Here is a 22,899-nt window from a genome sequence, read left to right as displayed (position 1 = left end):
ATACATGATTTATTAAGTATAGGTAGTGTTTTCATAACAATATTATTGGATTCAACCTTTTAGAACCAATACCTTAAGAGTTAAATCATAGTGGAACATCTCAGAACGCAGTCTATGCTATAGATTGAGGATAGTTTCTAGAGCCACCAATCCAACACCTTTAACAATCATTAAGCTCACTCACTTAACCTGGTTATTGATATTTAGATTTGTCTCTTTTTTTCCGTTAAAGGACTGTAGCTAGCTTGCTTTTGAGTCTGTGAGAAAATGAGTTGCTTGTACAATTCCCAGAAATTTTGCATATTTTCCTTTATCAATACATAAAGTATTGTAGTGACTTTTCCCTCAGCTCCATGTAGTTTTAAGAGGTAAGAAACTGCTACAGAGGAAGAGTAGAATTACTGCTGAAAAGCTTTTGCATAATTTTCTTTAGACAAGTGTTTGTCATATGCTTGGCTGAGCACCTCAGTTGTCATGAAGTCATGCAACTGTGGATGTATTTCATGTGTATAAGCTAATGTGAGCAGGTTGGAAAGAAGATGTGGTTCATTAGTTCAGTTACACACAATGATAATTCTGAGTAATATCATTGATTCCTGAATAGGTAAGTCTAAACAGATGTTTATTAGCATTTCAATTTGATTGAAAGAAAATATCAGCTAGGAAGAAAAAGAATTTCAATGAAGCAGGGTTTGAGTAAGTCCATGTAGAAGAATGCTCTTCCAGGCTTGGGCTTTGTTGCACCTTTGTTTTTAACTTCCAACCTAGGTAAACACTATAGGAACAAAGTATCTTTTTCTAGGTTGGAAACAGTATGAGAAAACTTCCTGTGTAGTAGACAAGTTCTACCTTGGTGGCATTTCTGAATGCTTCTGTAGAGTTTAAGGCCTAGAAGTCCTTGTTAACTAATGGCTTTTCCCTTACTGTTATATGTCTATTTGACTAGGTTTTAACTAACTTTGTGTGGAAAGTAATACTTGATGCACAATCCTTTCTGAGCATAACCCACTGGGCTGATTTTGAGCTAATGTAAGATTAAGTCTGAAAGCTACATAGCGTTTATAGTGAAGCTGGTGCTAAGAAATAATGAAGCCTTAGATAAACAAAGCTGCTAAGTGAAGAACTATACTGGCACTGTTTCCTGAAACAGCAAAATCTGAATAAAATGGCAAGAGGAAGAGGCAAAAGTTTGCCCTCAACTGCTCAATGCTAAGATTAGTATACTTTAATCAATGGCAATTAAATAAACCAACTCTTTTACATCTGCACTGAAGTGTCTTCATGTATAGGTTCATTAATGGCCATGCACTTTGCATTTTGGCTAGCTGATTTTTTGATTCTACTTCTGCAAAAGCTAAAAGAAACGTTACAAATTTGCAAATTCATCTTCCTGAAGATAGTGTGATGGTGTATGTGACATGCTGACCACAACCTCCCAACTAGTTAACATGTAAAAGGCACTGGTAAAGCAACAGCATTTTTGATTACTGCATGGTTACCATCTAATGTGTTATATCTGTAGAACTTTTGCATTAACTTATGTCCGGTTTAAAGTTATAGATTAAGGTAGGGATGGGATGGGTCTGTGTGAAACAAGATTAAATGTCTTGGCATGGCTATCGGTGTTGATTCCAGTTATTGAACTTTTGTTTTCTCTCTAGTACTGCGTTTTTACTGAAGCTTGTGTCAGAAGAATTGCAGGTTCCCCGTCTGCAGGATGGAACAAAATAATGGCCAGATCCTGTATTGAATATAAGTAACTGCAAACTAAGTCCTTATTCTGGCCTTCTGGTAAACACTATTTCATGTTTTGGCCAGCAGTTTGAATGCATGTGTGGAACCTGGAGGAACTAGGTACTCTAATTCTATCCTGTGATATGATCCATCAAGTGGTGATGGTACCAGGATCAAGCAACAGCACAATCCATCCTAACTGCAGAATTCCAGTGAAAGGTTTACTGTTCCATTAGTGTTCGAAAGCCAGACTAGTAGCCAGGGACAGGACAAACCCAGAACACCAGTGAGAAATACCAATAAGGAACACCAGAGAATAGCAAAAAGAGGTCTTGACTATTGCTGCCCAGGGTTTAAAGGTGAATCCTCTCCACTAAACCATCCCTACTCTCACTGCTTACTTTAGCACAGATGCACCAGGCTGCTGCTGTGACACCTCTTGACTTCGTAGCAGAGGGAAGTTTGACACTCAGAACTCAAATACTTCTCTCACCCAATCCAGTGTGGTAATCTAAATGAGCTACATAGCTGTACTCTGCATATAATTTAAAATTATTAACTTTTAAACAATAAAGTTTTGTTTATACTTTGACAAACTTCCAAACAATTGCCCTTTGTAATCTGAGTCCACTGATTAATTTTGGTCTTCCTTTCCTGAGCTCAAAATTTTGCATGCATCTTAAATATGGTACAGTTTGCAGCCTAAAGGATTAATTTAATCTGCTTTTGTTAATTAACTGGGAATAATAATATTGATGTCAGTTCTTTACTTGTAGTAAATTCAAGTTGTGTTCCTGTTGGTGAGTAGAACTGCATATACTGGAAACTGGTAGTGTAGCATACCAGTTAGGCACACTGTTATTAAATGTGCAACATAAATAATCTAGACAAAAATAGTGCCTTTTTCTTTCCTTTCAAATAAGAAAGTACCTGTAAATGAAAATACTATATCGAATTTTTTGTTTGTTCTAACAAGGTACCTGCCTGATTCCTCTTATAAGTAACAGTAGGTTTCTGTAGTATGGTAAGCTGAACTGTGTTTTGACTGCTTCACAGGAAGAAACTTCATTTGATGAACAGCTCAGGAGAGCAGACAGGCAAAACCTGGAGCTTTGGAAACACTGTAACAAAGACTTAAGTTGTAGACTTCTGCTCAGTGAGCACCATCATAGGATCTACTCATGTGCAGCTCTTTCTCTGCACTAACCTGATTAGCCAAATACAGGTTAGAAACAAAATATTTAACAATATTTACATTATTATGTAAAGTGCTGAATTCCTACTTAAATTCTTCAGCGCAGCCATAACTTCACAGTTGACATACATGTAAATCAATTATTAACTTGCAATTGTTAACCCTCGCAAATGTCAGTCGTTTTAATATAAATCCATAGAAAGATAGTGCCAGCAATCCTTTTATCTTTTAGGCAACCTATCAACTTTTGAAGAACAACTGCTGCATAATGAGAGTCAGAGACTGCAGTATTTCTTGTTACTCAATAGCTGATTCCATGAAAAGCTGTGTACATTTAGTGTCAAATTAGTGCTATGCTTCCTTTCCCTCTTATTGGCCAAGAGGATTTATTTGGCACAAAGTTGTTAGATAGTTATGCCCTATGGCTTTATTGTTGAAGGCTTGAAACTAGGGTGAAAACCTGAAGTTTTGAACATGGCTGTAGATTCAAACAGGAAGTCATGATGTAAACGTTTTGGAGCTTTTAATAGGTACTAGACATGGACACTCTGCTTATCTTTTCAGAAATGTTTCCCATTGCTATTGATTCTTTTTAGTAATTAAAATATTTCTTTCTCCATTTCCCTTCCATTCTTAAAGCTAGCTATCAGCGTTCTTGACTTCTAGCTTAGCAGGGTTTTAACCTAAAATATTTTTCCATTGTGCAGCCCTCACAAGCTGCAGCTTCTGTGAAGCCACTTTGTGGGCTTACTGACAAGAGTAACAAGCTTGCTTGCCCTGTGTTAGGCACAAGAGAGATAGGTCTGGTGAGCACTGTACCCTATCACGTAACCTTAATGTGCTTTAACTTCTGCAACTTAAAGGGCACGAATATACAGGCACTGCAAGATTTCTACTGAGGATTACATACTGTCAGGCTGACAAGGAGTGTTAGTACTTCATAGAAGTTCCCTTTGATTAAACTGATAAGTTAAGTGAAAGCAAATTTTATGAAATGCTATTCAAGAGAGTATCTCATTTTAGTAGGCAGTACTGCAGTGAAGCGGTTAGTGTATGTGAAAAAGAATATGTAGAAACCTTGTGCTGTTACAAGCTTCCATCAAGTAAAGTTGAAGGTTTAAGAAAAACTGACTAAGATAAATCTTGAACTAGTTGTTACTTTCAACATAAATCACGCACTGGGGAAAAAAGGAGGAGGTTCTTCATAGTTTGCTACTCTACTTTGAATTCAAACTCAGTGGAATTAAATGATTTATAAACTGCTGAAGTTCTGCATTTCATGCACTGCCCCTCTGTGCATGCAGTCACTTTATATATATATATTTCACAGAAGTTGTCTCTGTTTCCTGTTGGATGTTGCAAGGCTTGTATGTGTTACCTAGATTACGGGAGTGGTACAAAAGATTAGAATTGACGTGCTTACCCACAAACTACACTGGCAGACCACAAGACACCTTTGGAGACAAAAGCAAGTGGTTTCCAGTCTTACAGACTTTGTGATTTAGGAGTGAAGTGCTTAAGTATACAAAGTTTCACTTGAAATACAATTTAAAGTGTGTTGTCATAATGCTATCTGATTTTTATGTCTCTCGGAAGGTTTTAATGAGTTTGTTTTGCTGCTATATTTGAATTTCTTGTTTATATTACTACACTCTATCATCTGTGGGTTTGTTTTAATGTTATGACAGGTTTTTTTGCCTAGTATGTATTCAAGTCCACAAAAGCAAGTAGCATCTACATTATGAGATAGTGGAGCATTGTTCTAGAAGGCTACAATTATACTGTGTATTGGCTGACCGCACTGGTGGACAGCTTTATGAAGGGGAGTGTTGTGCTTCCTTCACTTAGCATGCATATTTTTCCTTAGCAGGAACATGGATGTTGAAAAGAACTCTTTAAAATAATTTTTTAACAAGAAAACTTTTAACACATGTCATGTGTAATTGAAAAATGGGCTACTTGCTGGAGTTGGGCAAGAGCATCCTTGGAAAGTACCACTGCATATTTGCCTGTTGTTACATTGGTCAGTAGCAGATGCCTGGGAAACTACGTCAGAAACAGAACACAGACCTAGTTTTCTCCTACCTGCTCCTCTGTAATGAGATAATAACAACTGATTTAAAATATTTTGAGAGGAAGCAATGATCAGACTTTTTTCTTGTGCAAGTCTTACGCATGTGACTTTAATATTTGAATGAAAAACAAAATCTTGCTGTTAGTGTGGCAAGCTGTTCCAGCAGTTAGAAAACCCTTTGCAAACTGCCCATGTTAACAATATTTCAGTGTAGCTGATGCAAAAGAACAGTTGGAGCATTATTATTCTGATGAAAGATTTCTTTTTAAAGGCTTTTAAGAGGCTGTAATAGTAACTTTAATTGAAATCATAGTGATTAAATTCTTGCATATTGAAAATGAATGGGGGGGTTCAAGTATTTCCTATTTTCAGTATCTGAAAACTTGTTGGCTCTTCAAAGTAGTACTGACTGCTAGTTTACTGCTCTTACATTCCCACATATACTTTGTCAAGAAATGGATCTGATATTATGTTTTAAGAACCTAATGCAGTCAGTAAGATTCTGATACAGGTTTTATCTCATGGTCTGATCTTGCTCCTAGTGAGCTAACATTTTAAGATTGCCTTAATGAAGAGAGATATAAAAGTTGGAGATTAACTACTATGCTTTTAGAAGATTTTGCTTGTGTAAATAAAAGTCAAGATACTTTAAGTAATTACTTTGAGGATAAATAATACATAAGTTAATGACCAAAGGATTAATTGGTAACATGGCTGAATCGAGGATAAATTTTGCAACTTGGGTTAACTTTCTAGGCTTTCACTGCTGACATTAAAATGGAGAAGGGAAAGTAAACCGTAGCCATGAGTGTGAAGAATTTAAAAAAACACCTTTATAGGCCACATAATGCAACACCTACATAAAACTCAATGCATTACGGTTCACAGGAGGAAAGCTTAAACCACATTAACAGTTTCTTTGGTCTTACATACCATAAACTTATATGGCAGGTAAGCTGTGTGTAAAAACTGCCAAATTATTTCCTCCTTGTTTGTTTGGTTGGGTGTTTTGTTTGGGTTGGGTTGGGTTTGGGGTTTTGTGTATGCTTTTTTCTTGTTTTTTTTTAATTAGCTTAATCTTAAATCAGTATGGTACAGTGAGTAGCTGTGGTCCGCAGCACAGTTTAGTCCAGGTTGTCCCTGAGAAGATGAGGGAATATCTTTAGAAGCAGCTAGATGATGACTCCTGCGTGATGAACACAAAACAGTGATGATGCTTGTGGTCCACGGAAATAGGACAAGAGTGGTTGGCTGCTTCTAGCTCCTGTTTCTCTCACAATAACATCTGGGCTTGATGGTAAGATACCAGCAGGGAGCATTATTTCTTTCCTTTGTTAACTTTACTTGACTTCCTTGGAGCCAAATTCAGTGTTTACTAAATCAAATGTTCTCTTACCTGAAGCACCACTAGACTACAATCAGAAGCAGGGTAATTAAGTCTGAGCTTCATTCTGCTGTACTTAAACTGCTGGTGTCCAGCTCCTTGTTTTCCATGTGCTATGCTGTGTTGCAGTCATCACTGTAGTCTGGGCACATCTTTAAGTAACTTATAAAGCTATGAATATATTGTACATAGCTTTGCATGACAGAGACAAAAGATTAGCTGGAGAAAGTGAATTCTAGTTGAAGTTCAACCTACTAGATGTTTTGAGGTTCTTCTCTAAAGACATATTTATGGTGTGATGGCTAGTGGTTGGTCAGATCATATGGGCGAATAAGAGACTATTAGACTTTTATCAGCATTTATATTTCCTGGAAACAAGTATTGATGGTAGCCCTGAGAAGGACTTGGGGGTGCTGATCAACGGCAAGCTCAACATGAGCTGACAGTGTGCCCTCGCAGCTCAGAAGGCTATCCCTGTCCTGGGCTGCAAAAGTGAATGGCTTCAAGCTGAAAGAGGGTAGGTTTAGATTAGGTGTTAGAAAGAAATTCTTTACTCTGAGGGTGGTGAGGCACTGGAACAGGTTGTGCAGAGAGGTTGTGGAAGCCCCATCCCTGGAGGTGTTTAAGGCCAGATTGGGTGAGGATCTGTGCAAACTGGCCTAGTGGAAGGTGTCCCTTCCCATGGCAGGTGGTTGGAACTAAATGGGCTTTGAGCCCTTGCAACTCAAACCAGTCTGGGATTTTATGAAGTAACACTGCTTTCATCAAAAGGAGATGAAAGGAGTGATCAAGAAGTCCAAAAAGGCTTTGTATCTTGTAAAATTTGTAACTGGGCACAATGTTCTTCCATTCACTCACTTGCCAACTTATTTCTTCCCCCCTTTCTTCTACTACACTTGCTTTCCATGCAGTACAGACAGGTGTACATTTCTGTCTCAGTAACTGAAATTTTACTTGCTTGCTTTCATAAAACCACCTAATCTTTGTGGGATTTCAATCAATTTTTACATTGTTCTCACTTCTCTCTAAAACTGCAATATTTGTTAAAAGTACTGTGTTAACTTGCAAACATCTTGTTACTTAATGCTGACAAGAATCACGTTAATACCTTCTATTAGTTTGTTTTACTAAGCAAATGCTTTCAAAATATGTGGGACTCTATAAATGTTTTTTTACTTGATAAGAAATGTTGTCCCTGAGAGGAAATATGTTAGCCCTCAGATTTACAAAGTAAGCATTTCAACTTGTGGAAGTTTATAGCACAATAAATCATGTGCTTTTCTTTTACCATATCTTGCAAGCACAGTTGGACAAGACACCATCAGATTTCTGCCTCCCCACAAGCAAAGTTCTTGCAAGACTGCTGGACAGCTAAAAATGTAGTTGCTTTACTAGTACGTGTCAAATTTACAGAGGCTCTGTGCTGGCAGAGTCTGATTTAAGTGGTTGTGGTCAGTCTGAGGAACCTGTGATGTGATAAGATAGCGTTAGTGAGGTCATGTGGTTTGCAAGCACCCAATCTAATGTAGCAGCTTTGTCTACACAGGATAGTTAAATATATACCGTATGCTTTAGAAAAGTGAATTGCTTTATTCCTTTAGTTCAGCTTGTCCTACAGAGTGGGAGATGCTGGCTTGATAACACCAAAATTGTTAATGAAGTGTGAGACTGCACAGATGGGGAGTTTTAATTCTCAATTAACTCTCAAAGTTACATTCCCTTCAAACAACCAGTTTTAGCAACTGTCTGGCTTAACTGAGCAATCAACAGACAGAATTGTTATTGCACAATGGGATCCCTGTGTATGTTATGAACATCAGTTGTTTAATTCTGAATGAGTGTAATTAACATAGACAAGTTACACTTGCCCAAAAAAGTTAGGAGAGATTCCATAATGATGGTACTCCATTCTACAAACCTTTGGCCACAACCTACATCTTCATCTTTGCATCAGGTAAGGTTGATTCTTCTCCCTTCCCCCCAGTAACAACCCCATCCACAAAATATCTTTCATCTCACGAGTGAAGGAAACCTCTAAATGTGAACAGTCGAAGCAGGATGGTGATGTAGTCTGTCCTCAAACAGAATAGGTATGACTTTGTTCTCTTAGATGAGGGCAGCAGTTTTAGGTATGAATCTTAACTCTTCCACTGCCACTTCTGACAGATTAGATTTGGTGATTAAAATAAATCAATGTTGGTGATTGCTCTTTACAAAAATATCCTTTTTTTTTCCTGAGTGTATCTTACTGTGTCTAAGTTCTTGATCTGTTTTCCTAAACAGTACACTGGTCTTCAGTGGCAGCATTAGAGATGAATGTAATTAGCTATGCTTAACTAAACAAAGTTCCTGCTTAGAGTTTGTCTGGATTGCCGAAGCAAGTAATGTGATTATAGATAAAGTTATTTTATTATCATTGCAATAAGGCTTTTTTCCTGAGTTGTGAAGCTGTGTGACCTCTTGGCTGTACTAATTAGAGATATGTCAGGGTCTACACTAGGTTTCTACCTATAAATCAAGTTTTGGGGATTGAAAGTGGACAGATTGAGGTTCTACTGGTTTGAATTTGTCTGCAGAGTTCTTGTTAAAAAAAAAAAAGTGTTCACAACCATACACAGGCGCCATCTATGTCAGAAACAAGTTCAGGAGAGGAGAATCATGTATCAGCTTGTAACAGGTCTCTGCAAATTTACCTTAATATAAGTGGGGCAAACAGTGGAAGTGTGGTGGAAAGTCCTCCTGAAGTTTTTATCACTCAGTGGCAGCCAGCACAGATGGAAGTAATTTCTGCAATCAGAGGCAAAAAGAAGTGTTACTTACTCTGTTTAAAAGTGCTGACTTTAACTCCTGCTTTAAAAGGACAGAGTAAAAGTGCGAAATGATCGTTTCCTGTAACTGTTGCCCATAATGGGTACATTTTCAGTCTCTGTATCAGCCAGTACATTCTAGTTAATGCTTGAGGTTTCAGTCAGTTTTGTATTTATAGATGTGTGCTCTTGGGAGAAAGAGCATTGAGATTTAGGTACTTCTATGTTTATAATAATTGCAGTACATTCAATGTGATCCTGGTGCTGCTTTAGAATGTTTTTATTGCCATGTCCTCACTCCAAATAAACACTTGCATTAGAACTACTTGTAGGAAGAGCTTCTGGGAACTTTGCTTCCACCTACCAACAAGCTATTTATAGAAACTTCCCAGGACTAAGTCAGTGTTGAGTGTTGAACTTTTTTTTTTTTTTTGGAATTGCACACAATCTCACTACAACAAACTTGTCAGATCTTACAAAAATTCCCTCAGTAGATAAAATCTGATTTACAGTTACCAAAGACAGTTTTCTTTTGAAAATAGGTTAAAAGTTGGGTACTTCCTTAGCACTGTTGCTATTTCAATTGCATATTTGATATAGAACTTCAAAGTTTAATTTGATTACATGGCACTAGATCAAAACCAGATTCTTTAACCATGTAGTGCAGTGATCAAAAAGTCATGACCTCCCATTGATCGCTTTATTGGTTTCCTGTTCTGATTCACTGGAAACCTTCTGGTCTGAACGCTTGTTGCTAGTTTTAATCTTTGTCACGTTTACAATACAGCAGACTTGTCTATGGTACAACTGATATACAACATAAATTTAACATATTTCCTTTTGGCTCAAGTGCTCTTTAACTGATAATGTTGAAAAAACCACTTTTATAAGAACTTAAGTCAGGAAATGTAAGTGTACATTCAGAGTAATATGAAATAGTTTTAATGCATTAAAAGAAAGCTTAATGCTATTTCATGGACTGTATTTAAACTTCCTGACATGTATAGGGCTTTTGTAAAGCATTTTTGTATTGCTGTGAGACTGAATATGACTTACAGGAGCTGGTAACTTAAAGCAAAGGCCAAATATTTAAGTGCTATTTTCAAAAAGAAAAAAAAAAGGCCTGAAATGACTCAGTCTTGGAAATTTCTTGCTGTTTTTTTTGCTTTTCACTTATGACACACTGTCTAGTGATATGGTCAGCAAAGTTCATTTGAGATAAATATTTCAGATTTTATACCCGTGTGTATCTCTGGGTTATCCTTTTAAAGGTCTGAGTTTCAAAAACAAAGGTCATTCTTTCATGAAACAGGATAATTGAGTAGTTACATACATGAGCTTGGATTCCAGAGAGTTAATGATGAGCAGGGCCATACTTTACCTTACTAAAAGTAATATAAAATTAACTTTTTTCTATCTGCTTCTTTCTGCTTGTCCTAAAACCCATAACAACTCAAGTTCACTTTTCTGTGAGATTCATTTTATGACACCAAGTACTCCACCAAGTCCTCTAAATTTGTGTCGGATTATTTTTATCATAATATGAGCATTATAAAATTGTTTAGGGGGCAGAGGAAGTAATGGTAGTAGGAAGCAAATAAAGCTCTGAACTTAGCCATACAAAGTAGAGCTAATTTTCTTTAGGAAGCGATTTTATAGTTTATATCTCTTAGAAATACTATTGTATAGAAACCATTAGACTTGCACTATTCTACAGTAATTGACTCATATCAGGGTTCACTGTTGATTGTGCAGCTTTATCATTTTAGTCATGCTAAACTCAGTCACAAATAAATGGCCAAATGTGCTAAGGTGGATCTCAGTCTTTGAGTATGCTGGGGTGCAGCTTGGCTCTTCCTGCAGGGATCCTGCAGGGACTGGCTAGTAATTTCCCAAGTCATTGACAGACTCCATAAAAATCGGCATTTTGTTTATCTGCCTGAAACGTCTGCTGAGTGAAAATTTGTAGATGAGGGAATAAATTTTCACATTTAAAGGATGTCAAAGGCAAAACTATTTCTTCAAGTGTCTGTGATAAATTAAAGGTTTAATTTTGTTTTATTAACTACTAAGCAAAGGAAAAAAACCTTGCAAACGTATTTTTTAATATTTTCACTATATATTATTTGTAACCATGATCAAGACATTTCCTGCTGCAAATCGCAGTGCCTAATGCGCTAGATTATTTTTAAAACAGCGATTTCAGTTTCCCTGATTTTGCTTAACCTGCCTAATTTGTTAAACTAGGCTCCAATTAAAATCTTGAGCACGGCCTTAAAAGCATCATTTTTGGGAGTAAGGGAAAGGTAAAAACAAGGACAAATCATAATGTTATGTCGTGGTGATTCCAATCTGCGAACCCCCAAATTTGTTAACCCCCCACCCTGCACACTTCAGGGTAACTTGAATGCTTATAGTTTGTGCACTGTAAGAGGGGGGGAAAATATTTTTGTCCACGTTAGTGTTGTAACAAAACTTCCCAAAGTTATTTAATATGTTCTTAATTAACTTTCTTCCTTATGTTTGTGATTCTTCAGCAACCCGTTAGAATGCATTGAACAACTTGATTTCAACAAAATCTAGCTATTTTATTGGGATTTCTTTTAAATTTTGACATAAAATTAAATCTCGGGAGGAGAAGCAGTGAAGAGAACACCATGGTAACACTTCCTATTTGAGAACATAAATCTCTACTGTATCAATTTCAGAATTACTTAGATCTTAAGCTGAAGCAAAACATCTTTAGGAAATCTGAGAAGACTCAAGATTGTTCTGGAAGTGTTTTAATCTTAATATTTTAAATTAAAAATAAAATACAACTATATGAAAGTAATAAATTAAAATCTAGCCCGTTTCCTGATATTTTTTTTTTCTACTAAGGATATCTGTGGCAGATTTCGTCTATGTCTGCCTCACAGTGAAAGGGAAAGATAGTTCATCGTGATACTCCCCCTTTTCTCCTGCTTTTTTTTTTTTTGCATATTTCTTGCATGTCTTTTGTGGTCTACAAAATGTATTCTGATTCCATTTTTAAATCTCTAGAGGTAGATATGGCATTGGAGAAGCCGAAGTGGCTTTAGTGAGAGATGTAGCAGTGGCCATCCCTGCAGCTATCTTTGAAACAGTAAATCCATGGGACTAGGACCTCTCCCTCAGAAAGGGGCAACTGTGATTGGGTAACAGGAGCGAGCAGAATAAATGGGTGTTCCTGGATTCAGCCTCTCTTGGTCTGATTTGGCTTGTGCTTCTTGAAGCATCAGTAATTCCCAAGAATGACCCTTGTCTGACATTGCTCGTGGCAGTTATTTAAAAGTTAATAATCCTAATTATGGCTGCATTTAAGGGGTATTTTTTTAAGGCCTTACTGAAGTGAAACAGGAAATTCACTGACACCAAATAAAGCCACAACTTTGAGCTTTGTCCTGATACAGTTACAACGATAACACATTTCTAATTTAACATACCTTTTCAAATTTATTTTTAAATTTGTTAGAGAATGTGTCACACTTTCTAAACAAAGTTGTCATACTATAGGCAATATGTGTTGTTGACTTATTTAACACGTAATCTTATTTTATGTGTAATCTTGGGAGCTCTGCAAGTTGCCAGGAAGGTCTCAAAAGACTATCCTCTCATTTGCATACGATCCACATGTTTGGGTAAAAACTGTCCTGTACTTTGAGGAAAATGAAGAATATCTTTAAAGCTGATTTGTTTTGCATTGAGCTTTTTCCCTATTGCAAGACATACTAAACTATGCTTATTTTTTTTAAATCTCAGACTTTTCAAAGATCAGCAATGGTTTTCTTCAAAATGCTCCGATGCAGTTTTGTCACAATGCATGCTTAGCAGTCCCTTTCATATAAGGAAGCTGATTCTGTTGGGGAGCTTTAGAAACCCCATTTGCATCGTAACTGCACAGCCATTAAACTTGCTAAGAATTCTTCTAGGTGATGGATTGCTAATATTAGTTTCTGCAACTATTTGTTTAGCTCATGATGTCTCCATTTGTGCAGTGTTCGTGTTGCATTGGTTTCAGTATGAATGAGGCTCACTGTGGAAGCACGACTGTGTGTATATATATTTAAAAATAAGCTACAGAGGACATAAAGTATCTAAGGAGTTACTTGTGTTCATGGAAGTGAAAATTTAGTGTGAAAAGGCCTGCAGCTTTAGTAGTGTTTATTCTTGTGTGCATGTGCAGAAATCCTGATGCGTTGTAGTACCTACTGAAAATGTTTGTCTGGACTGATATTTGATATTTGACAGTGTATTTTCTGTTAATTCAGTCTGAAATGCTGTGACTATTTTCTGAGATAAGCATTTTTCTGAAAGAAGTTACTGGGAGTAAATACGTTAGTAGTGTATTAGTGAATGCATTAAACGACAACAGGAGAGGGTCAGCAGTAAGTAGAAGTCAAGTGTTAGTGTGATAAAGGATCCGATTAGATACTGTGGACTCTCAGGAATTTTTAAGAAATAAAATTAAATTGCTTTTATTTGTGTTAAATGTGATTAGAATGTAATAGATTATAAACTTGATATTTTTCATTGGCTTGGAATTAGATTTTTATTTCTAAATCTCTTTTCGTGTTGCCAAGTTGACAATGTTTTTCTGAATTATAGGAGACATTTTAAAATGCTTATGACTTGTTTCTCTTCAGCTAAATGTGGTTAGAACATACTTTCAGCAATATTCTAGTTTTCTTTTTAATCACATTTGGTTTTTAAGCAGGAAATCTTACTAAGACTTCCTACTGTTACTAAGGTGGAGACAAATAAAGAGGGAACTCTGATTTTTAGATTCCTCTTGCTGTAAGTAAAAGCACTGAGAATTAAGTATCTTAAATATTTAAATAAAAAGTTAACATACTGTTTTCTGCCAAAACCAATTTAATTCACCCAAGCTGGTGGTCATATTTTTATTGTGTTTTGATCTCACTTGTCTCTTGCTTTCTTGTCCTACTGTGAGTATGTAGTGGCAAGCTTTGTTAAAACTCTTATTTACTACTTTAGAATTGATTAAATTTCAAGAATTAATTACTGAAGCCCTTTAAAGGGAACAGAAAGTAACATTTTAGTTTGACTTCTTTCCACTCCTGAATTTCTAGCTTTAAGAAAACATCACAGGTGACAACATATAAGGTCTCCCAGAGCTTAAGCAGAACTTTCCTAAAGTCCCACTGGAAAATTTGGCTTATGTTCACTGTTTAAAAAACCAAGTGGCTTAGAAATATATAATGCTTGGAACTATCACCCTTCAAAGTGTTGTATGATTCTGTGATTTAACATGGAAGAACTTTTGAACTGCACTAAAACTTACGAATTTCTGTTTACTGTCTCTCCTTCATGCCTGCCTTGATGAGGCAGTCAGCATCAGGTAAGAAAGTTTATTCTGAGGTTTAAGGATCTAATTGTTAATGGATTGGGGTTGATTTTTTTTTAGCTCTCCTAAATTTGTGAAAGTACTCTTAGCTGTCAAAGAGTTTGTACAAATAAAGTTTCTTCCTATGTGAACCAGTAGAATATACAGTGTCTTTAAAATACTGAATTCTGTAGGCACAAGGAGGCATATAAATGCAAACACGAGGATTGTGTTTTTGATTCAATCAGCTTCTGAAGGGATAATGATGATATATGTTTTGGTCACATGGTGTTATTAACCCTTTGAAATGTCCTAAATACCACATGAATTATCTGTAGTGAAAACAGGGTTGAAGCTGCAGTCTAAACAGCACAACCTGGATTTGAGAATTAAGAGCAAAGCATGTGGGTCTACCAGGCCTGTTTGTTGTTGTTAGTTTTCTTAACAGATGTGATCAGATTTGAGATTCTTGCAAAACTGAAGCAGTAAGAAACAGCCAAGGCTCATTTGAATATCACTTGGGGTAACAGAGGTCTAGTTCCCTTCATGTGGAGGCCTAGACCCAAAACTGCAAGGCTTTAACCAATATTGACTCACTGTACAAGAGAGAACAAAAGTGACAGACAGTGGGTTCTAAGTCCATACTCTGCTCAACATGGCTGCAAGAAAAGATGTCCTTTTGCCTTCAGGTGGAATGATAAGGGCAGAGTAGAACTGGTGTTTGGGTTAGATTCATGCACTGCTCCCCCTCAGACTCCTTAGTCATGTTTCCCATTATCTTGATATGCTTGGCTACACAAATGACAAGATCTTGGCACAATGCTTTACTTCCCACTTAACTCTTTTTTCTATGCTTAAATAAAACACTGACAGCAAGAATCTCAAGAAGTCCCTCTTAAAAAGATGGCAGGTAAGCTTCAATGTGAATAAGGTAATTCATCAATTGCAGAATTTAAGCTATATCTACATGGTGGCAAACACAGAGTTGGTAGCTACAAATAAAAAAATCTCAGTGTCCAGTGTGCAGCAGCAGCCAAACCAGACAAGAGTTAGGCATGAATAGGAAGTGTATTAAAAACAAAATAAAGTTGTTTATATTGGTACTAGGAAATCAGCAGGGCTGGTCTCTACACCTCACAATGGATATAGAGTGTTTAAAAAAAGCCTGTAGGGAAGTTAAAGAGCAACTAAAATAGTCAGTGGTCTTGAGTACTGTGTGTTCATGAGAGGCTAAAAAGGCTTGGGACTCAGATCTGTTTTAGCAAGAAGGCTGAGGGAGGTGTTATGATACAAGTTTCAGAATCATGACTGCAGAGCTGCTTTTCATTGCTTGTTAATGCATTACTAGAATCTGGGAGCAATTCCTGAAAAGAGGAGGAGATTATTTTAAAACAAAGGAATTTCTGAAGCTTGATGCTGCAGGAAGCTGTAGAAGTAGACACCAAATTTAAAAAAAAAAAATCAGTCATGTACAGCTGGTCTATAAATGGATGCTAAAACAGTGATGAAGAGATTCACTCTCATATCTACTGTGATAGTTTCTGGGTAAGTGAGGAGTGCTTGGAAATATGAAGGGAATAGATTGCAAAAGTCTGTCATTCACATGCTTTCCCTTAAGAAAATCACAAAAATTCTATTATCACTGTTAGAGACAGACTATTAGACTGATGGTCTGTTGCCCTGAGCCAGCAGGATACTTACATTCCGTCTGAAAAAATACTGGTTTTTTTATTAGAAGTGCAGAGCCTCATTTACCAGATTGTGAGTTACATATGAGTTCAAAACTTAAGAAGCTTCTAGATTAAAGACATAACATGGTATTATCCACGGGTACCTAATCGCTTTGGAGAGGTACTGTCAACAAGTTGTTCCAAATGCTTTGAAAAGCTTTGCAAACCCTTGCTGCTGCAACAGAAATTGCAGATAATCAGACTTCTTCAGAAACACTCTTGAAAAAAATGTTAGATTGAGGTGCCCTTGAAGTACCTGCAACTCTGAAACTATGCAAAACTAAAAATAGTGCACAGCTGTTCCCAACCTATACGATTGGGATACTTTTAATTTCTTGAAGATTGGTTGCTTTTATCAATGTTCATTTAAAAAAAAAAAAGGTAGAATTTGATTTGCCTTCAATTGAAAAATGAATCAGAAGTGACAGATTTCTAATTGTAAAATAAAAGTTAACATTATGTTGAAAACTAGGCTTTGTGATAATGTACTAACATTTAATGTAAAGGTATTTGGATTCAAATGATAGTATTTACATTTTTAACAAGTGCATTAATTTTGGCAGGTAACAACTTTCAATCTCTCAAGCTCGAAATGGCTGCCATAATATTAATGTGCATCCGACTGCCCATGCTTTTCACAAATTACTGAATTATAATCTATATTTCAGGTTGGAAGGGTCTCTGCAGGGCCTCTAGTCCAGCTGTCTGCTTAAAACAGGATCAGTGCACAGCAGATTGCTTAGGGCGCTTTGTCAGCTGGGTGTTGAAACCCACTGAGAATGGAGAGCCCACAGTCTCTGAACAACCTGCACTAATTTGTAACTTGTCTCGTTGAAATTATTTTCCCTTCATCTTCAAAGATGACCTCGTGTTTTGTTATGATCTGTGTCTTTTCTCCCACAGTGTACTTCTCAGTAAAGAGCCAGTTTTCTGTTCTATGAAGGCATAAACTCCTACCCCTTAACTGCATTGGTACACTTCCACTGAATCTACTCATTGACATCTTCTACTGAGGAAGGAGTGAGGTAGCCAGTGCAGAATAGAACAAATGCAGTCCAGCAAGTGCCAGGATGTGCAGGCAATGCCCTTGTCAATACAGCCCAGTATGCTGTTACCCTTGCACACTGCTCAGGGACACTGGTGATTGGTGTTTAGCCTCTCGTGTGTCAGGACACTATGTCCTCTTCAGCAGCATTGCTATTCAGCCTGTCCCTCTCCACAGTGCAAATTCCAGGCTACTGCATTTGCTGGGCTTCTGGCTAAGACAGCCATGTTTCAAGCAGAGAACTTACAGAACAACGTGACCATTGATACACTTGTTGTGCATATTCTCTACAGTACATTCATGTTTCTTCCTAGCAGTCTGGTTCCCCTTGGATGTGAGGAGTATTTGAGAGAAAGGACAGGTAAGTGTAAAACTGCAGGTCAAAAGAAGCATTTCTGAAAGGTCACAGATTGTGTATCCTTTCATTAGAGTAACAAAAGATAACACCACTCTTCCCAGACTCACTTTAGGAATTGGCAAAGGCTGTGTCTATTCATGATTTTTTCTTTCCACCAACAGCATTTTCCACAGACTCTCACTTGGTGTTTGGAAAGGCTACTGCCTAAAAATGGGAAGCCATGATTTTGTCATGTTACCTAAATACATTTCTCTGAAGGTATCATGTGCTGAAGCCTTCAGGAAAACAGTTGAAGTCACTAGCTCAGTTTTTTCCATGTTCAAAACATATAACATGGAATATCAGCTTTATAATTTCAGGTGATCCAATGGCTTAACTATGCAGACCTAAAAGCATATAATTTCTTGCTCTAATGTGAAATTTGTAGTCACTCATACAGGGAAGACTTTTTTTTTTCCTGTGGTGAGGATGGAGAGAAACTGTTGGGTTTCATTTTGTTTTTCTGTGTTTTATTTTCTTAGTGACTAAAGTTGATAGCTGTTTTGGAAACTTTGTGTAGCAGCTGATCTGATCATTTCACAGGGTACTTTTAGGGATAAAATTTCTAAATAACACAAGACTCTATATCAAGCTTTCTATATCAAGGTATATAACCCAATAAAAACTAGACCTGTTTTAGATACTGTCCAGTATCTAATATTTGACATATGCAGATTTCACTTACATCATGAATTATGCTATGCAAGTGTGGAACTCTGTTTTGCTTGCCTTTACACAATCAGGTTCCTCATGAAACAACTTCAGCCTATGTGTATGAGAAGAAAAAGCACAACTTACATTAGTATGTAGTTACCACCAAGGTCTAGTGCTACAACAGGTACCCATATTCCTAACAGGAGTGTTTTGATATACATTAAAAGCTGAAGCTTTTACATGCTGCTAACATCTGATTTCGTGGCTTCTAGCGTGATAGGACTCGTGATCATTTTTCAGCCTCTTTTTTTTATTCCCATTTTTTGCACAAGCCTAAGGTAAGTACAGAGATTCCTTCTTCCCCAAAAAGACAGGTAAAATCTACTGTTGTCATAGCAAGGACCTACATGCACTTTTTACTTGACAAAATAATATATTTTTATAATATTGATAAATAATATTAATATATATTGCTTCAGAGTTCTGAAATGTCAAATAGATTTGTGTAAAGAAGCTCTTCGGGCTTTTTCTTCCAGGTCTCTGTTGCTGTGAAGTCACTTACAAAATAGCACGTGGTGCATCTTTCTTTTTAAGCTTTCAAAGTGACATTAGGAAGTTTTCTGTAATGCATTTTTAATGTTTTTCTGCATCCTTAGGATTTTTTATTGTAATACTCTTACACTGTCAAAGTGACCCTGAGGTAGCTGCTACTAAAAACCAGCAAAAGTGAAATACTTAAACAAAAAAAAAAAAAAAAAAAAACAGAAAAAAGAAAAAAACCAAAACCAACCCAAGCCACAAACAAAACCCAAACCCCAGAACCTCAGGAATGTCTTCCATGAGTTATGATTATTTTCACTGAATTAACTGAGGACTTGTCAGACTTCAGGTTTTACTTTTGAATAGCTTGAGTGCATGGTTGCAGTAATTTATCACTGTACAGTGTATTTTGAATTAAGCTATCATATCTGTCCGCGGTCTGATGATTTTTGTCCTGTTTGATGTTCTCTTAAAATTAAAATTGAATCTAGTTATGCCATATGAAGAGAAGTTTCTCTTATACTTCTTGATCTGAAATCTCATTAGGTCTGAACTAGATAATGAGAAGACACTCCATCTTGCAGAACTAAGCATGTTCTCTGGGATTTTTCCTGTAGCTGTGTGAAACTGGGAATATTCACTTGGGACCCTGCTCTTTTGGATTGGGGGAGCGCTTTTCTCAAGTGATAAGTTAGTTGATAAGGGAAAGAATGGAGCTGTGGCAGATGTAAAGGTCAGAAGTGCTGTCAAAACAAAGAAGCCACTCTAGAAAACTAACTACAAATCATACTAATGGGGGTGTTAAAGATGTAGTAAATAGCCTAGAGGAATCTGTCATTAGTGATTCTAGGAATATCTTGATTATTAAGCCCTGAGACTGAAATACTCTGGGGTTGAAGGAGAATTTTGGAAAATTCCAAATACTATTGAAGACATTTTTTTTCCAAAGTCTTTGCTTGGACAGCTGGAAGTGAGAAGTCAGTTGGTTCTGATTTGCAGCCGAGTTTCAAAGTGATCATCAAATGTGTTACTTCTAGATCTAGAATTTAATTTAATACAGTAAGGGTTCAATGAGACATGTCTTGGAAATCTGGGGGGTTTCTACTCCTGACATCTTGAGCTCTAACTGGTATCTTCTGCTTTTTCTAACAGATCAAATGCCTAAAAGGCCAGAGAGACTTCTCAGACCAACCCACTTTTGATGGGATTCACATTGTCAACCATTTCACAGGAGATGATGAATCATTTCATTCTTCTGATGAAGATTTTATAACTAACTCCATACAGGAGAGTGGGGTGAACTTTCATCTACACAGGAGGACTGGTCAGATGTCTTTGGATCACACAGTTGTAGACAGTAGTGACAGTGATACTGAGGGAAGTGCCCTTCAGACTGGGAATTCAGACAAGATGGTATCCAGGCAGAGAAGAGTGGAATCGTACTCTACTACTGTGTGATTATCACTGTGACTAGCATTGAAGACTTTCATATTTCTTTAAGGTTTAAATTGTCTGATAACTGAAACTATCCAGCAGTTGGTTTAGATAACTACCGGCTCTGGTCTGGCCTGTGACAAATATATATGTGTACTGTTTATCTGCTGCCTTTGCCAAATCTTGCTAGTGATATACCATTGCCATAAAACAGGCTGAGAAGTTGATAAAGACAGTTCTGACAGTATTACTGAATGTTCCTTGGTTTAGAAACTGCAAATATATAATTTCTTTAATGCATAAGAACCATTTTTGCTGTTCACAAACACAGGAATTATTTTCCTCAAAAGAAGTTGCTCTTGTGCAATATTTTATGCTCTGAACAAATGTGTATGTTTTACATGGTTATCAATTCATGATCAGGATGGAACTTAGTAAACCATCTGATCATGACACATATAAATATATATATAATTATCTTATGTTTCTCAATTACTTTTGGTTTTACTAAAGGTATTGGATGCCCACAGAAGGCTTTAAAGAGGAGCCTTTGTGTACTACTTTATATGCAAATAATGGTCACTAATGTCATAAAGGTGTTTTTCACCATTTTCACTTAAAATCTATGTGTATCTGCTTTTGATGTTGCTATATAATACCTGGTCTGAATATATTAATTACAATAATGTTTATTTTGTATATATTTATATATCTATACCAAGCTGAAAATGTACATTACACCATTTTATATGAGGAATGTAAATGTTGCAATATTACTGTCTCTGGCATTCTAACAGGAAAATGAATTCTGTATATACACACTAGAAATTAATTGCTAAAAGGCAAGACACTAACTTTGAGTTTCAGCCTAGCTACACTAACAGGTTCATGTTGGGAATGCTTGTTCAAAACACTATTGACTGAAATCTTTTAACTTCATATATATGTAATGAAAATAAATTTTTCATGATTTAACAAGGTTGCAGCACTCACTGTTTAGTCACTTCTAAGCTACAGTCCTTGGTTATGTAGTATAACATTCATTGGCTCTAGATTAGAGACGTAGTTCAAATAAGGTGAAAAATTATTCATGTCTTAGTCCTAATGAAGGCATGGTCAGTGCAGTAAAAATAAGTCCAGTTGTCTTATGATTTGATAATGCAGAGCTGTCTAGGAAATAAGCTATTGGTCTTTAACAAATAACTGTGATTGATCAAAGCAGGAAGAGCTGAACTGAGCTTTTTGTTGTCATGCTCTCCTGAGAACTGAGATTCAGTAAAATGACCCTGGTTTCATGAACAGAACAAGATCATCTACTGTTGTCTTATGAATGCTCACTTGCCCTTTCAAATGTGTTCTAGTCAAGAATACGGTTAATGGCAGTTATCACTACCATCTCATGTAAAAAATGTTTAAGACTTCTTTTTTAACAATGTTAGCAGCTGCTCTGTTAATTAGAAAAAGACATGCACAAGTTGGTACTGATGTACATTAATCATCTTGCTACCCATAAGAAGCAGTGTAATTATTTAAAACTGCAAGAGTCTTTTTGGGCATTTCCTTTTATTTTTCAATAATTCTTCAGAAAGAAACCGCACAACTAAGGAGATAAATGATAGGGAAAGCTGCAAGGAAGAACTGCATTCTGGGCCTCTCAACAGCATTATCTGTGTAGGTGCAATCTAATTTAAATCTTAAAGTAGGTGCGTGGCACACTCCAAGTTGTGGGTTTCTACAGCTCCCATCTCACTTCAGTATTTCTGCAACATTTTCCCCCATCGTACCAGTGAACACATAGTTCCCAGTATCACCCATGGAAATCACCATCTCTGAGGTGGGTTAGCTGACTTTCATTCTGATCTCTGAAAATTTCATCTATGCAGAACCAAATTGGATCACTCTTGTTCACTAAGAAGTAACAATTGCCTTTTTTCCTTTCAATGAGCATCTGGTAACTTATGTTTGCACATGGATAATTGCTGCCCAAGAGGATAGGTGACAAATGTCTTGTTGCCTGCCATCAATACCAGCTGCAAGTCTCTCTTAAAGGTAATGGTCTATAATAAGTGGCAGAAGCAAAATTCAGTTGGAGAGCCATAAAAAATCCTGTCTGTTTGAACAGTGAAGTGTTATGATTTTGCAATAACTGCCTTACTGTTCAAGTGATAGCAAATGAGATTAGTTGGCAAGGGTTATTTCCTGAACTATTGTGGTTTAAAAGTATACTAATGGCATAGAGACTGATAGTGAATAACAGTATAAAAAATATCAAGAGGAAAAGTAAAAGTCCTTATCCAACTAACTGCATCTCTTCTAGTGATGAAGATGAATCACTGTACATGCTCCATTTTCAGAAGACTTAGTTACACACAAAGCATTCCAGCAAGACCACCCAAGAGCCTGTTCAGAATTATACTGCATCTTCTGCAACTGTTTTGCCAAAAATGACATTAATCTCTTTGCCTATGTGTATTGCAATTTGGATATGAACCAGAATAATGTAAAATTATCAACAGCATAGATAAAACATTTACTAATGT

At 36.6% G+C, this 22,899-nt stretch overlaps 1 protein-coding gene across 3 annotated transcripts in view; it reads left to right on the top strand.

The window, feature by feature from the left end:
- EVI5 (ecotropic viral integration site 5) overlaps window positions 1–21,339 on the top strand; it is a 65,988-nt gene extending 44,649 nt beyond the window's left edge. For 2 of the 3 annotated variants that reach the window (XM_084266589.1, XM_084266588.1), the window contains one exon: window positions 20,078–21,339. In XM_084266589.1, the coding sequence (XP_084122715.1) occupies window positions 20,078–20,383 (306 nt within the window). In that variant the 3' untranslated portion in view covers window positions 20,384–21,339. Of the gene's footprint in view, window positions 1–1,661; window positions 1,776–20,077 lie in introns of those variants that run through there. The other variant, XM_084266586.1, reaches the window with a different exon arrangement.
- Window positions 21,340–22,899: the final 1,560 nt, after the last annotated feature.

This window comes from Gallinula chloropus (assembly GCF_964237585.1).
Source record: "Gallinula chloropus genome assembly, chromosome: 6".
Classification (NCBI taxonomy): Eukaryota; Metazoa; Chordata; class Aves; order Gruiformes; family Rallidae; genus Gallinula; species Gallinula chloropus.
Note: the sequence above shows the minus strand (reverse complement) of the source record. Positions and strands in the feature narration are given on the sequence as shown.